Below are 13,887 nucleotides of genomic sequence, written 5' to 3' on the forward strand. Positions count from 1 at the left end.
TTCTTTCCAAGGATCAGCAGGTGACCTGTGCAGCATCTCTCAGTCCGCAATAGATCAATACATAAAGGAGGTCACAGATGTCCTTTACAGTTTTGCTCTGGGTGACGATAGCCAGGCTGCGAAATTCACCAGCTTCGCCACCATCTCAGGCTTCCCAAGAGTGCAGGGTGCAACAGGCTCCATAGAAAAGTTACAGCACAGAAGGAGGCCATTTGGCCCATCTTGTCCATGCCAGCCCGAGGACACCCAGGTGCCCTTTCTAATCCCACCTTCATGCACCCTGCCCATAGCCCTGCAGCTTACAGCACTTTAGGTGCAGATCCAGGTACTTTTTTAAAGAGTTTAAAGTTTCTGCCTCTACAACCAACTTGTTGTATTCACTGGAATTACTACCCTCTGCGTAAAAATGTTCTTCCTCATGTCCCCCCTACACCTTCTGCCACTTATCTTGAATCTGTGTCCCCTGGTTCTAGAATTCTCCATGAAGGGAAACAATTTTATCCTGTCCACTCTATCCATTCCCCTCATAATTTTGTATACCTCAATAAAGTCACCTCTCAGCCTTCTTTGTTCCATGGAAAATAACCCCAACCTATCCAATTTCTCCTCGTAGCTACACCTTTCTAACCCTGACAACATTCTTGTAAACCTCCTCTGTACTCTCTCCAGAGCTATTACGTCATTCCTGTAATGTGGTGACTAGAACTGCACACAATAATCCAGTTGTGGCCTCACCAGTGTTTTATACAATTGCAACATTATATCCTTACTTTTATATTCTATACCTCTGCCAATGAAGGAGAGCATTCCATATGCCTTCTTTATAACCTTATCTACTTGAACTGCTGCCTTTAGGGACCTGTGTACTTGTACGCCAAGATCTCTCACTTCATCTAGCTCTCTTAGTATATTCCTATTTATTGTGTAATCCTGTAACTGTTTGACCTCCCTAAATGTCTGACCTTACGCTTCTCTATGTTAAAATCCATCTGCCACTTTACCGCCCACTCGACCAACCATCTATATCGTCTTGGAGATTATGGCTACCCTCTACACAATCCACTACTCGGTCAATCTTTGTGTCATCTGCAAATTTCCCAATCATGCCCCCCATGTTCACGTCCAAATCATTAATATATAACACAAACAACAAAGGTCCCAACACTGAGCCCTGTGTAACACCACTTGAGACAACTTCCCATTCGCAAGGGCATCCATCGACCATAACCGTTTGTTTCCTGTTACAAAGCCAACCTTTTATCCAGTTTGCCACATTACCCTGAATCCCATGGGCTTTTTACTTTCCTGACTGATCTGCCACGTGGGACCTTGTCAAATACCTTGCTAAAATCCATGTACACAACATCCACTGCACTACCTTCATCAACTCTTCTTGTCACTTCCTCAAAGAATTCAATCAAATTTGTGAGGCAAGACCTTCCTTTAATAAATCCATGCTGACCATCCCTGACTAGTCCATGCCTTTCCACATGACAGTTAATCCTATCTCTCAGAATTGATTCTACTAATTTGCTCACCACCGATATAAGACTAACTGGCCTATAATTGTTTGGCATTACCTTTGATCCCTTTTTAAACAATGGAACTACGTTTGCATTTCTCCAGTCCTCCGGTAAGTCCCCTGTATCTAGTGAAGATTGGAAAATCATCCTCAGAGCATCTGCTATCTCCTCCCTGATAGGTCCCACTTTTTCCTTAACTAACCTTTTAGCATTAATGTATTGGTAAAACATCTTTGGATTATCATTAACTTTCCTTGCTAATCTTTTTTCATGCTCTCTCTTTGATTTCCTTATTTACTTTTTTACTCTGCCCCTGCACTTCCTATATTCGTCTAGGCTATCTGCAGTGCTTAGTTCTTTGTGCCCATCGTACACTTTCTTTTTCTGTTTGATCTTCCCCTGTATTCCTCTAGGCAACCAGTGGGGTCTAGATTTGGCAGTACCACTCTTATTTTTGTAGAGGACATGTATACTTTGTACAATTAGGATCTCGCTTTTTAGTGCTTCCCACTGGTTTTCCACTGTTTTATCCTCCAGCAGTGCTGTCCAGTCCACCTCAGCCAAGTCCCTTCTCATTTCTGCGAAATTTGCCTTCCCCCAGTTCAAGACTTTTACTTCTGCCTTATCTCTGTCCTTTTCCATGGTAATGCTAAACGTAACTGAATTGTGATCACTGTCCCCGATATGGTCGCCAACTGTCACTTCACCCACTTGCCCTTCTTCGTTCCCCAAGACTAGGTCTAGAATTGCATCTCCACTCGTTGGGTTTGTGATTAATTGGTTGAAAAAAAATTCCTGGACACACTGCATGAATTTTTCTCCCTCAATGCCCATTATATTGTTTGAATCCCAGTTCATATTAGGATAGTTGAAGTCTCCTACTATTATTGCCCTCTTGTTCTTTCAAGCAGAAATTTGCCTACATGGCCTCTCCCCACTCCTGAGTGGGAGGGAGGAGCTCTGCTCTGACAGTGGGAGGGGAGAGATCATAACCAGATCATTCTAGATCATAACACTCATTGCATAAAAGATTTCCTCCACATTTTCCCTCGCTCCTTCTTGTAAATTATTTTAAATGCGTCCTCCTGCCACTAGAAACAATTTCTGCATATTTCCTTTATCAAAACCCTTCATCCCTCATGATGTTGAAGGCATCTGTTAAGTCTCCTTCTCTCTTCTCCCTGCTCTGAGGAAAATAATTCCATCTTCTCCAACATCTCTACATAATTGAAATGCCTCATCCCCTGTCGCATTCTAGTAAATCTCTTTACTATCCCCTCCAAAGCCTTGACATCCTTCCTAAAGTCCAGAATTGGACTCAACACTCTAGCTGAAGCCTAACAAGTTTGATAAAGGTTTAATATAATATGGCAGAGAAGGAAAGTCACAGCTTTGAGAGCCACAGACAGATAAACAAGATACCGACAGAGACTTGCAGCAAAACAAGAGATTAGAGAGCCAGAGATAGAAAATCGTGTGTATAGAGATTGAAGAGAAACAATTTGATTACAGGGACAGGTTAAAATGAGACAGATGGATTTGAGAGTGAGGCTGAGGCTAGAGAAATTCAGACTGAGAGGGGCCAGAAAGAAATAAGAGACAGGTCATAGAAAAAGATTAGGATAAGAAATACAGAGAATTAGATTAGAGAAAGAACCTGACATTTGATAACCACAGACAGACAAAGTTATGAGAGTGGCAGATAACCAGGTGACATACAGATGAAAACAAATAAAGCACACATTCCTGCAGGTAACCCCGCTAAGACCAAGTTCTGTGAAGCCGTGTTCCCGGCAGGGTATGTCTTTAGGAGACAGGGATCCAACATGCTAGCTTTGATTCCCTAAGCCCTTACTCTCTACTTTGTGGCTGCCACTAAGATTGTTTGAAATCCCTGCGTAGTTTAGTGAATGCTAAACTGCCCAAATGCATTTTTATCATATTTCAAAATAAGAATAGGACAACAGTGAAGTTAAGTTTGGAAACTCATCCAGTTCCCTTAACTGACCATAACTTAGTTAAGGACTCACATTTTCCTCAGATAAAATTTTTTTATCCACTTTTGGGGATATCTTGATAAATGTTCATTTTTATCAAATGATCATAGTTCTTCTCTGGTCCATAATCTCCATAAATAGTTTTTAGTTTATTCTTTGTCATCTTGACTTCCTTATTATCTTCTTCATCATCATCACTATCGTCGTCCTTCTCACACAGCTCAACCAGAGCTTTTAGTTCTTCATGGCAACAGGCCCTAATGTTTATAAACTGGAAGGACTACCATTCCATCAATGTGCAACTGGTATGTGGCCACCGAAAGCACATACTGCACGTTTGTTCACCATACCCAGGGAGCTGCCATGACTCCTTTATCCTGAATCACTCCCAGGTGCTTGAGATTTCAAGGGACCATTACATCTGGAGGGATGGCTGCTTGGGGATAAGGTGTACCCACTGAAACGCTAGCTGATGACACCCATGCGTTGTCCTCAGATTCCCTCCAAGGAGATGTACAACACTGCTCATAGCTCCACACACTCCTTTATAAAGCAGACCATAGGGCTTCTGAAGATGCGCTTCAGATACTTGGTCTGCTCAGGTGGCTCACTACAATACACTTCCAACAGGGTTTCCCGCATCGTTGCAGTGTGTTGTGCCCTTCACAATCTGGCAATGCAACGAGGTGAATCCCTACTAGAGAATGAACTGGAGGAGGATGAAAGCTCATCGGAGGATGAAGATCCAGAGGCCCAGGAACCTCAGGAGGCTGCTGAGGGTCAGTATGAGTGCAATCACGCCATGGAGGAAGGAAGTTGGGGGGAGCCATGCCCATGATACGTTAATTGCTGACAGGTTCCAGGAAGAGTAAAGTTAGTGAGGGAATATGGCCACATCTCTCCTAGCCCTCAATGCCATTTACTGTAATCTCAGGGGATGTCCACCCACTTGCAGTGAGAATGAGCCCTGCATTCACACTTGCATGTTCTGGCCTCATGAATCACCAGGCCATGATCTTTGATTTAGTCTGTAGGACCCTGTGAGTGAGCTCTCTCTGGGAACTGAGAATCCACTTAGGAACAAGTGTGATACAAGAAAAGACTTGAAGCTTTCGCCGCCATCTAATGATGCAAACACTGCTGCAACTGAGATGTGAACATGCCTAGGGATCTCCTCCTCCCGTGCATGTCTTTTCTTCTGCCACTACCACTGAGGAGACAGAAATGCCGCTAGAATGTCAATGCTGTTGAGGTGTTCCTTGAGGAAGAAGGGTTAGAAACGCTTACATCACTTACTTCAAATAAACATTTAAACACATCTCCCTGACAGCGCACAAGGGTGCAGAGACTAATTCAACTGAGGTTGACATTACTGGAATGTGAATCTCACAGTGGGACACTATCACTGAGTGGAAGGATGGCTAAATCTTGAAATAAGAGGATTCCAAAGAACAAAATCACAATGCCTTCAGTTGCCCAAAACATTCACATAAACATCAAATGTATTCACAAAAGTACAATTTTTTTTACAACCGTAGCATACCCGTGACCCAAAAATGGCATCAATTTTTCTTAACTTTCCTAACTCTAACACCACGCCTAGCTGCAGCCCCGACATCCGCAACAGAGGTGGGGGAAACCTGCTGACTGCTACATCCTGATGTGTGTGATTGGCAGACATCCTCAGGTGGCCCAAGGCCTGGAAGGCCCTGGCTTGATAAGGGTCACCTAATCAGGGCAGAAGCGCCCTTGGTGGCCTGAGAAACTGGAATAGATGGGATTACAGGTAGGGGAGACTGCAAGCGGCTGCGCAACCTTGGAGTGTTCCAAGAGGGAGCTCCCGGGGTGTCCGGCTGACACTCGTCCTCCCTGCGGGTGTCTGAGGGCCCCACCCTGAATTCTGCAGGAGATGGTGCACCTGGAGGGAGGTCAAGGTGCTTCGTCCCCATGTTGCCTACATCTTGATGATGCCCACCAGGGTGTGTGACCATGGAGTGCAAATCCAGCAAGACCTGCTGGACCAAGGTCTCCATGGTGGTCGCCAGGTGACCTCAAGGTGCTCACATGTTGGAGCCATGATACCAAACAGAATGCAGATGGACTCCACCATCGTTCGCTCTAGTCTGCTGAGTGACTGTCGAATCTCTGCCTGATGTTCCACTGCCTGTGGTTGCATGCCCAGCATTGAGTTGGCGGCCATTTCCAGAGGCTCATCATCTGACTCAGACTGAGAGAGTGGATAATCTTCAGCAGCCCTCTAAGTGCCGGAGACCTGGGCTGTCCCTGCCTCCGACTACCGCAGAATGATGTCAGTGAGGTGTTCTCCAGAAAGTGAGCACGAGCCTAATCTACAGCTGTGCCCCACTGATGTGTGTGTCTCTGAGCTGGTGGAGGGTGCGTGTCAGTGCCATGACAATTCTTCTAGAGCTTCCTTCTTGGACGTGGTCTCAGCGCTTGCACTGGTGCTTGACTGGCTTGGGGGCCTCGATCTGCTGGAGCCTAGAAAATAGAGTTAATGAGCATAAGCTATATAAGACTGCATGTGACTCACTGTGATTATCAGGATTTGATATGTTTTGGAGCTATGATCCATACTAGGTTGCTGGAAGAGGTCACGCTCTACTTCCCCACAGGAGTGTTCCCTGTCCTTCCCAGCCAGCTTGGCTGCAGCCTCCTCAAACTTACTGAGGGCATAGATGCCAGTGGTCCCTCCCCCAGTCTGTGATCTCTCGTGGCTGTTGTGAGCCAGCTGGCCTGTATGAAGAAGAAAGAAAGGCATGTGATGAGACAGAATAGAGCAGAGGTTGGGTGAGATACATGTCCCCTGTGTGTGGTGAGCCAGAAGGGCCAGAGGGTGGACTGTGAGCAACAGGATGGATAGGGTGGTGGTGATGTGAAAGTCTCCATGAGAGAATGAGTCCCCTATTAATGGTTGTGAGAGATCCCTGAAGAGAGTAGTTCATGATGCGAATTTGGTATTGGAGGGAGTTGAAGGATGACTTACCCTGGGCGAAGCAGATGAGATCATTCATCCTCTTCCTGCACTGGATGGCATTTCAGCCATCTGTGCTGACTTGCTCTATGACAGCCTCCCAGGCTGGAGAGATGAGGCTGCTATGCTTCCTGTGGAAGCCAAACTGAGTGTCAGTGAGCAGGTTATTGCTGCGCAAGTGCTGCTTGATAGCACTGTTGATGACCTCTTCCGTCACTTTACTGATTATGGAGAGTAGACTGATGGGGCGGTAATTGTCCAGGTCGGGCTTGTCCTGCTTTTTGTGTACATGACATACCTGCGCAATTTTCCACATTGCCGGGTAGATGCCAGTGTTGTAGCTGCACTGGAGCAGCTTGGCTAGGGGCACGGCAAGTTCTGGAGCACAAGTCTCCAAGACTCTTGCTAGAATATTGTCAAGACCCATAGCCTTTGCAGTATCCAGTGCCTTCAGCCATTTCTTGATATTGCATGGAGTGAATCTTCTTGCAATAAATGCCAGTATTCCATTTTCTTTCCTTGTGCCCTCCATCAAACCAGTGACACATTTGATCTAAGAGTGCCTTATGATGACAGTGGGAGCCAACGTGTAAGCTAAAAGTTATAAATTTAAATGAGATGTACTGCACATGCTCAGACTGCCCCAATAAAACTTGCAGTACCGGCTGAAAATATAAATGCCAAACACTGGAATTTAGGAAAAACTAAAGCCTTTGAGTAAAAACTTAAACAAATGCACTAAGAGTCAATCCTATGGATGAGTCCCACCATGTTGTTGTGAAATACATGTCCCGTCCAGAAGACAGGAAGGAAATTATATATCTATGTCAACCTGGTTACTTTAAAATTATTATTTTATTTTAAAATGGTCAAAGGCTTTACCTTGAATTGCCTGACTCACCATGACTCATACCAGAGGAATTTCTAACTTTCAGAAACCAGCAGGGCCCTTGTTATGTTTGTAGAAATGCTAATGCTTCTATAACTGCTGAAAATTAAATTCCAAAGAATTGGACCAACACCCTTTTACATTTCTAAGGCAGAGCTGTGGCCAACAGAGACACTATGTCTGCAAGGACAAAAGGGACCCCGACTCTATTAAACTTCAAGATTCCAGATCTGGAAAAATAAATCCTTCACCCAAAACCCAGGAGAAGTGGTGGGAGGTATGTCACATGACCACACCCCCCCTCCCCCCCCCCCCCCCCCCCCACCCCCCCCAAGCTGCTAGAACCTGTAATATTGCAGTGTGGAACTGAACCCAGGGAATCTACCATTTTACCACCTAACAGATACTAGCAGAAAGAGCTTTGTCCAGGTACATTGCCTGACCCTCACCTACACTGTACTATTGGAACATCAGAACTCCTGTATCTCTGCTTATAAGACTCATTCATCTCTACATGCCTTCTTCCATTGTGGAAGTCCTCACTTCTGGAAAGTCAGGTCACCATGCAACCATTTCAGCCTACTAACCTCTGAAGGAATACCCCACTGGACTTTTGATTCTGGCCTCACGTGAAACCATAAGTCTTATTTTTATCGTGGTCTTGCCCTGTACCCCTATTTTCCCTTATTGTATGAATGCAAAAAGGGGCAGATGTTGTAAAACCCCTTTTCCGCATTTTGTGTGTGTGTGTAAAATAACCCAACCCTCTTACTTTACCTTATCTCAAGTTTGTAGTGGGGTTATTAAAAGAGGATTGGATCACTCGAAACTGAGGGTTCCCCTCCCCCCCAACTTATAAAAGCGGGAAATCAGGAATCAAAAACACCTTTCTGTTTACTGATGCATAGTAAGTAGAGAAATCAGGGCTGTTTAAATTAATCCCCCTCCTGCCCGTAACATACAGAATGCTTAAATTCCATTTGGTTAAATCCTTCTTCCATTTATCAGTGATTACAGCTTCTGAGACAGAAATGGCAGATGAAAAAATATCAAAGTATTTTGAGCAACTTGTAGGAATTGGGTGACTAGATGTCCAATGAAAGTTAGGAGTATGTACCGGGGAAGCCTATTCCAAAGATAAAAGCAAAATACTGCGGATGCTGGAAATCTAAGACAAAAACAGAAAATGCTGGAAAAACTCAGCAGGTCTGACAGCATCTGTGGAGAGAGACACAGAGTTAACTTTTCGCGCCTGTACGGACTCGAAATGTTAACTATATTTTTTCTCTCCACAGATGCTGTTAAGGCTATTCCAAACGTGGACAAAGTTCGCCCAAAAATGTGACAACACCTAACAGGAGGAAAAGGTATGTGGAGAGGAAATGCATGGTCGGAGTTTTTAACAACTTGAGTGTCATTCCAAATGATTTATTCAACTCCCATCAAACACCATTCATTTTTTAAACACCCTTCTTCCAATTTCTCTCTCGATCACTCAAAGCCTCAATGAGTGATATTATTAAAAGTCTTTCCATCTTTTTCATTTCCTTTTCCCCCAAACCATCACACATTCGCATGAACTGGGAGCTCAGGGCTGTGTTAACACGGGATTGGGAGTATATTGCCGGTATAAAACAGCAGCAGTTTGCGGGGCCGAGTCTCACAGCCCAGATTCAAGCTGCTGAACGGGTGGCTCACGATGCACCTTCTCATTCACAGCCAGTGATTGGCCCAGAGTCTGGATTCACCACGTGGCACACGCTCATCTGGAAAGTGAAACTAGAACATCAGGAACATGAAACTAGAACATCTGTAGAAAGTGATTGGGAAGCCGATGGACAGATGCTCGTATCTCTAATCTGGTGAGTGTGGAAATTACTGTAATAGCAGTTATGAGTGGAAGAATTAGTGTACTTATAGTTAGCATTTAGTGGGAATTTGTGCAACTGTAGTCAGTGAATGAGGGATTAGTGTGATTGTACCAATAGTGAGATTGTACCGTTGCGAGTTGGAGGACACATGTGACTGCCCCAGGAGTAACCAGCATCTTTCACTCGGTGCCTATCCGTGAGGCTTTTCAATGTTGTTTAACATGGTTTCTAACTAAGATCGACATATTGGTCTGTGTTTGATTAACTCAAAATTGAAGGAGTGCCACTCCTTGTGGCACTGATTCTTGCAGCCAGCAACAGGACTTGCCCGCGCAAGTTGCCGCGGATCGACAGCCATTTTATGCAGTAAAGTGCGGAAGAAGCTAACTTTTGGGTTTTTGGATGGATTCCAGTTGGATTCAACCCAATTCACCGGTAATTCATTTTAATCCTCGGGTTCAGATTCAAACTTTAAACCCACAATGTAAGGTGAGACTCTTCAGAAAGCGAATTCAGAGAAGTTTTATTTTAAAATATATAAATTAGTGCAGAGTTGTATTGTAGAATTATAATGTAGAATTAGTTAAATAAAAATACATAAGAATCATACATCCGTACAGTTAAACCTTCTCATAAGTATCATTCTCTGAGATCCTTCTACACTGAACTAATTTCAAATACATCATTCCACATGGCAGATTGGTCAGAAAAGTAGAAGCCCATGGGATTCAGGGTAATGTGGCAAACTGGATAAAAGGTTGGCTTTGTAACAGGAAACACAGGGTAATGGTCGATGGATGCCCTTGCGAATGGAAAGTTGTCTCAAGTGGTGTTACACAGGGCTCAGTGTTGGGACCCTTGCTGTTTGTGTTATATATTAACGATTTGGACGTGAACGTGAGGGGCACAATTGGAAAATTTGCAGATGACACAAAGATTGGCCGAGTAGTGGATAGTGTAGAGGATAACCATAATCTCCAAATTGATATAGATGGGTTAGTAGAGTGGGCGGTAAAGTGACAGATGGATTTTAACATAGAGAAGTATGAGGTCTTACATTTAGGGAGGTCAAACAGTTACAGGGATTACACAATAAATGGGAATATACTAAGAGAAGTAGATGAAATGAGAGATCTGGGCATACAAGTACACAGGTCCCTGAAGGCAGCAGTTCAAGTAGACAAGGTTGTAAAGAAGGCATATGGAATGCACTCCTTCATTGGCAGAGGTATAGAATATAAAAGTAAGGATATAATGTTGGAATTGTATAAAACACTGGTGAGGCCACAGAGTTCTGGTCACCACATTACAGGAAGGACGTAATAGCTCTGGAGAGAGTGCAGAGGAGGTTTACAAGAATGTTGCCAGGGTTAGAAAGGTGTAGCTACAAGGAGAGATTGGATATGTTGGGGTTATTTTCCTTAGAACAAAGAAGGCTGAGAGGTGAATTGATTGAGATGTACAAAATTATGAGGGGAATGGATAGAATGGACAAGATAAAATTGTTTTCCTTCGTGGAAAATTCTAGAACCGGGGACATAGATTCAAGTTAAATGGCAGAAGGTGTAGGGGGCACAAGAGGAAGAACTTTTTTACGCAGAGGGTAGTGGGTGTCTGGAATTCGCTGCCCAAGTTGGTGGTAGAGGCAGAACCTCTAAATTCTTTTAAAAAGTACCTGGATCTGCACCTAAAGTGCTGTAAGCTGCAGGGCTATGGGTTCGGTGCAGGAAGGTGGGATTAGAAAGGGCACCTGGGTGCCCTTGGGCTGGCATGGACAAGATGGGCCGAATGGCCTCCTTCTGTGCCTTAACTTTTCTATGGTTCTAAGAACTCATAAGCATACTCATCTCTGACTTTCGATGGGTGCTTAGTTCCATGAAAGTGGGCAACTTCTTCCTTTTGGATAAGTATCTTCAGTCAGAATATGGGTAGTATCTTCTCTTCAGTCTGAATGCAGCTTCTAACAGTGTCTCTGGAGATGGGATTTTTAACCCATAGAGAAGGTTCAAGACCTCCCTCTCCACATATTAATGGAGTCTTGTCACCCATTGATTGGTTTCTTTAATTTCTTTAATTTATTTTAATTGGTCTTGGCCTTTGCGCGCAATTAACCTTGATAAGAGAACAATGAACTTGTTCAACGTGTTCGTTCAATCTTATTTCAAACATGAAACTTTATATTTTGATTTCTAAGCTTTCTTTTATTTAAATAGAGTCTTTTGTAGTCATTTTGTGCCTACATTTTAACTTAAGTTTTAGGAGAAGACTTTATATCAAACATAAATTCTCTTTCAGAGCATTCGTATTATTAACCCGTGTAAGTGAAAAAAACAATCTTATGATAAAATTACCAATTAATTAATAGTTATTTAATCATAGCTGAGACTCAATCTTGTTATTCAATCAAAACTGAGACTCGGTCTTAGTTTGTGGGTTGAGATCCAACCATCCATATGAGTTGGTCTCCTCCAGTGTTCCTTATCTGTTGTTTCCATAGCTATGTACATTCTAATAATGCAGATTGTCTTAAACTAAGAAAATAATTCTAGCGAGTTAATTTAAATGTAAAGACAAAAGTGACAGAACACAGCTAAGGCTACATACCTATAAAAAGTGAACTAATAATGCCAGTTCTCTTAATGATCCAGAGTTAAATCTTTGATTGTTATTAAAAGACAAACTGCTTACAATTTTGATATTACTGGCTCATGTTTCTATATGTTTTAATATATTGTATCACTGTAGAGTACAAAAGTTTTCAATTTTGCAATGTCATGTATTTTGTTAAAAGACTTCTTTTAAGAAGTTCTTAATATGATGAAGCCTTTTAAAAATAACAATTGATTCTTTCAAATGTTCTTCAAAATTAAGGTTATCTTAAAATCGTCAGTTGCCGGCTTGTCTAATTCATTGTCAGCATAACAATCTATAAAGTCAAGGAATCACATGTTACTTCTAAGATGGCTTCCTTTGGCCCTGTTAGTTATTCAGTGAGTTTAGTCAGAGAATGATTGATTTTTAATAAAAATCACAATCTAAGTTTACTTACATAACAGTCTGAGCAAGGGTAGAGAATGCCAGAAATCTGAAATTAAAACAGGAAACGTAAGACTCTACGTGGAAAGACCTTCGAGCCTTGGAACCCATGAGAAGTCCATTTGGCTGATCATATCGCTGCTGATCCTTTGCGAGAGCAATCCTAACCTAATCCTGGCTGCTGTCTAAGCAAGTCCTGTATCAATCACAAATGATTGCCAGTGCAGTGACCTCAAGTCCCAGTGTTATGGGGAAAGCCTGGAGAGACTTGAGCTTTTCAGGCTGGAAAGGAGACATCTTAGAGGTGATCTTTGAGAGGGATCCAAGATTGATAATGGGACAGGGAAACAGCTTATATGAGTAAAGTTCAAGACTAATATCAAGAAATTGATGAAACTGCAATTGGATTTTAGCTGACTAGAAACCCTTAAACAATAATTAGATGATGCAATGTTGGGGCAGTTGGATGTTTCTGGATAGGTGAATTAAGATGGTTCAAATGGCCTTGCTCATTTGTAATATTTTGTGATGAGTTGCGCTCAACTGCAATGGAACTTTGAGTGCACAAGCTCTAGATATCAATCTTTACGTGCTGGTTTATTGCTGATTGTCTATTGACCCTCTTTGGTCCATCTTCCCTTTTTTAACAGCTTGAACATGAACGTAGGCTGAGGAATATTTTTCAGTCAATGATCTTGAAAATTTAAATATTCACATCTTAAAATCAACGAGAGCTACCAATGAATTGTATCAACAAAGAAAACCCAATGAGATTCTTGTGTTTAAATTGATTGGTTGACAATTTAAAATCATAACCTCTGCTGACAATTTTTGGACAGCAGCTGTTGGTAATGATTCTGCTGTTGTCACTTAGACCCCCTTTAGACCTATCTTTTATTTCTTTACTTATCCCACTACCATTTCCTTTTGCCGTGCACCCATTTAATTTCTCCTGCCTTGCACCCAGACTTTTCCTTTTGTTCTTTCTTTCTGTCCCTGTTACAACCCCAGCTGAAGTTACCCTTGACCAAACCTGATCCCAGGGTGGAACCCCGCTTGACAGACTTTTCCTTTTGTTCTTTCCTTCTGTCCCTGTTACAACCCAGCTGAAGTTACCCTTGACCAAACCTGATCCCAGGGTGGAACCCCGCTTGATAGATCCTAACTTTTATTTGTTTGTTTAGGTAGGTGGAGAGTAGCTACAGAACAGAGGTACAGGGGTCAGCTGATGAACTTTTAACAAAAGAATAAAACATTTATTTAACAAGAAACGATGAACTATATTACAATACTCCTTCACCCACAGCTATACCTTTACAGATGTACACAGATTCGTAAGGATAACACAAGTTACAAAAGCTATCTTATACTCTAATATCCACAGTAAGTACACAGTCCATGTAAACCTATGACATCCTGTGTTCAGACAGACCATACTCGTAAACCAAATGACAGATGCCACCCCAACCAGATGCTATGGATCTCTCCTCAACTCCCCCCAGATGCTTGTCACACTGTGAGCCAACCAGTCTCACTCAATTCCGTCCTTCACACAAGGGTTTTCAATCTCCACTGTCCA

The 13,887-nt window shown here is 42.8% G+C and overlaps 1 protein-coding gene across 3 annotated transcripts in view; it reads left to right on the plus strand.

The window, feature by feature from the left end:
- Positions 1–9,175: 9,175 nt before the first annotated feature.
- Positions 9,176–13,887, plus strand: part of LOC121291867 (nuclear GTPase SLIP-GC-like) — a 168,431-nt gene continuing 163,719 nt past the window's right edge. The window contains exon 1 of one of the 3 annotated variants that reach the window (XM_041213488.1): positions 9,176–9,263. Coding sequence is in view for 2 of the 3 variants with exons in the window: in XM_041213487.1 (XP_041069421.1) it covers positions 9,675–9,761 (87 nt within the window). In the remaining variant the exon portion in view is untranslated. Of the gene's footprint in view, positions 9,264–9,423; positions 9,762–13,887 lie in introns of those variants that run through there. The other 2 variants (XM_041213486.1, XM_041213487.1) reach the window with 2 other exon arrangements.

Source organism: Carcharodon carcharias, chromosome 19 (genome assembly GCF_017639515.1).
Source record: "Carcharodon carcharias isolate sCarCar2 chromosome 19, sCarCar2.pri, whole genome shotgun sequence".
Taxonomy (NCBI): domain Eukaryota; kingdom Metazoa; phylum Chordata; class Chondrichthyes; order Lamniformes; family Lamnidae; genus Carcharodon; species Carcharodon carcharias.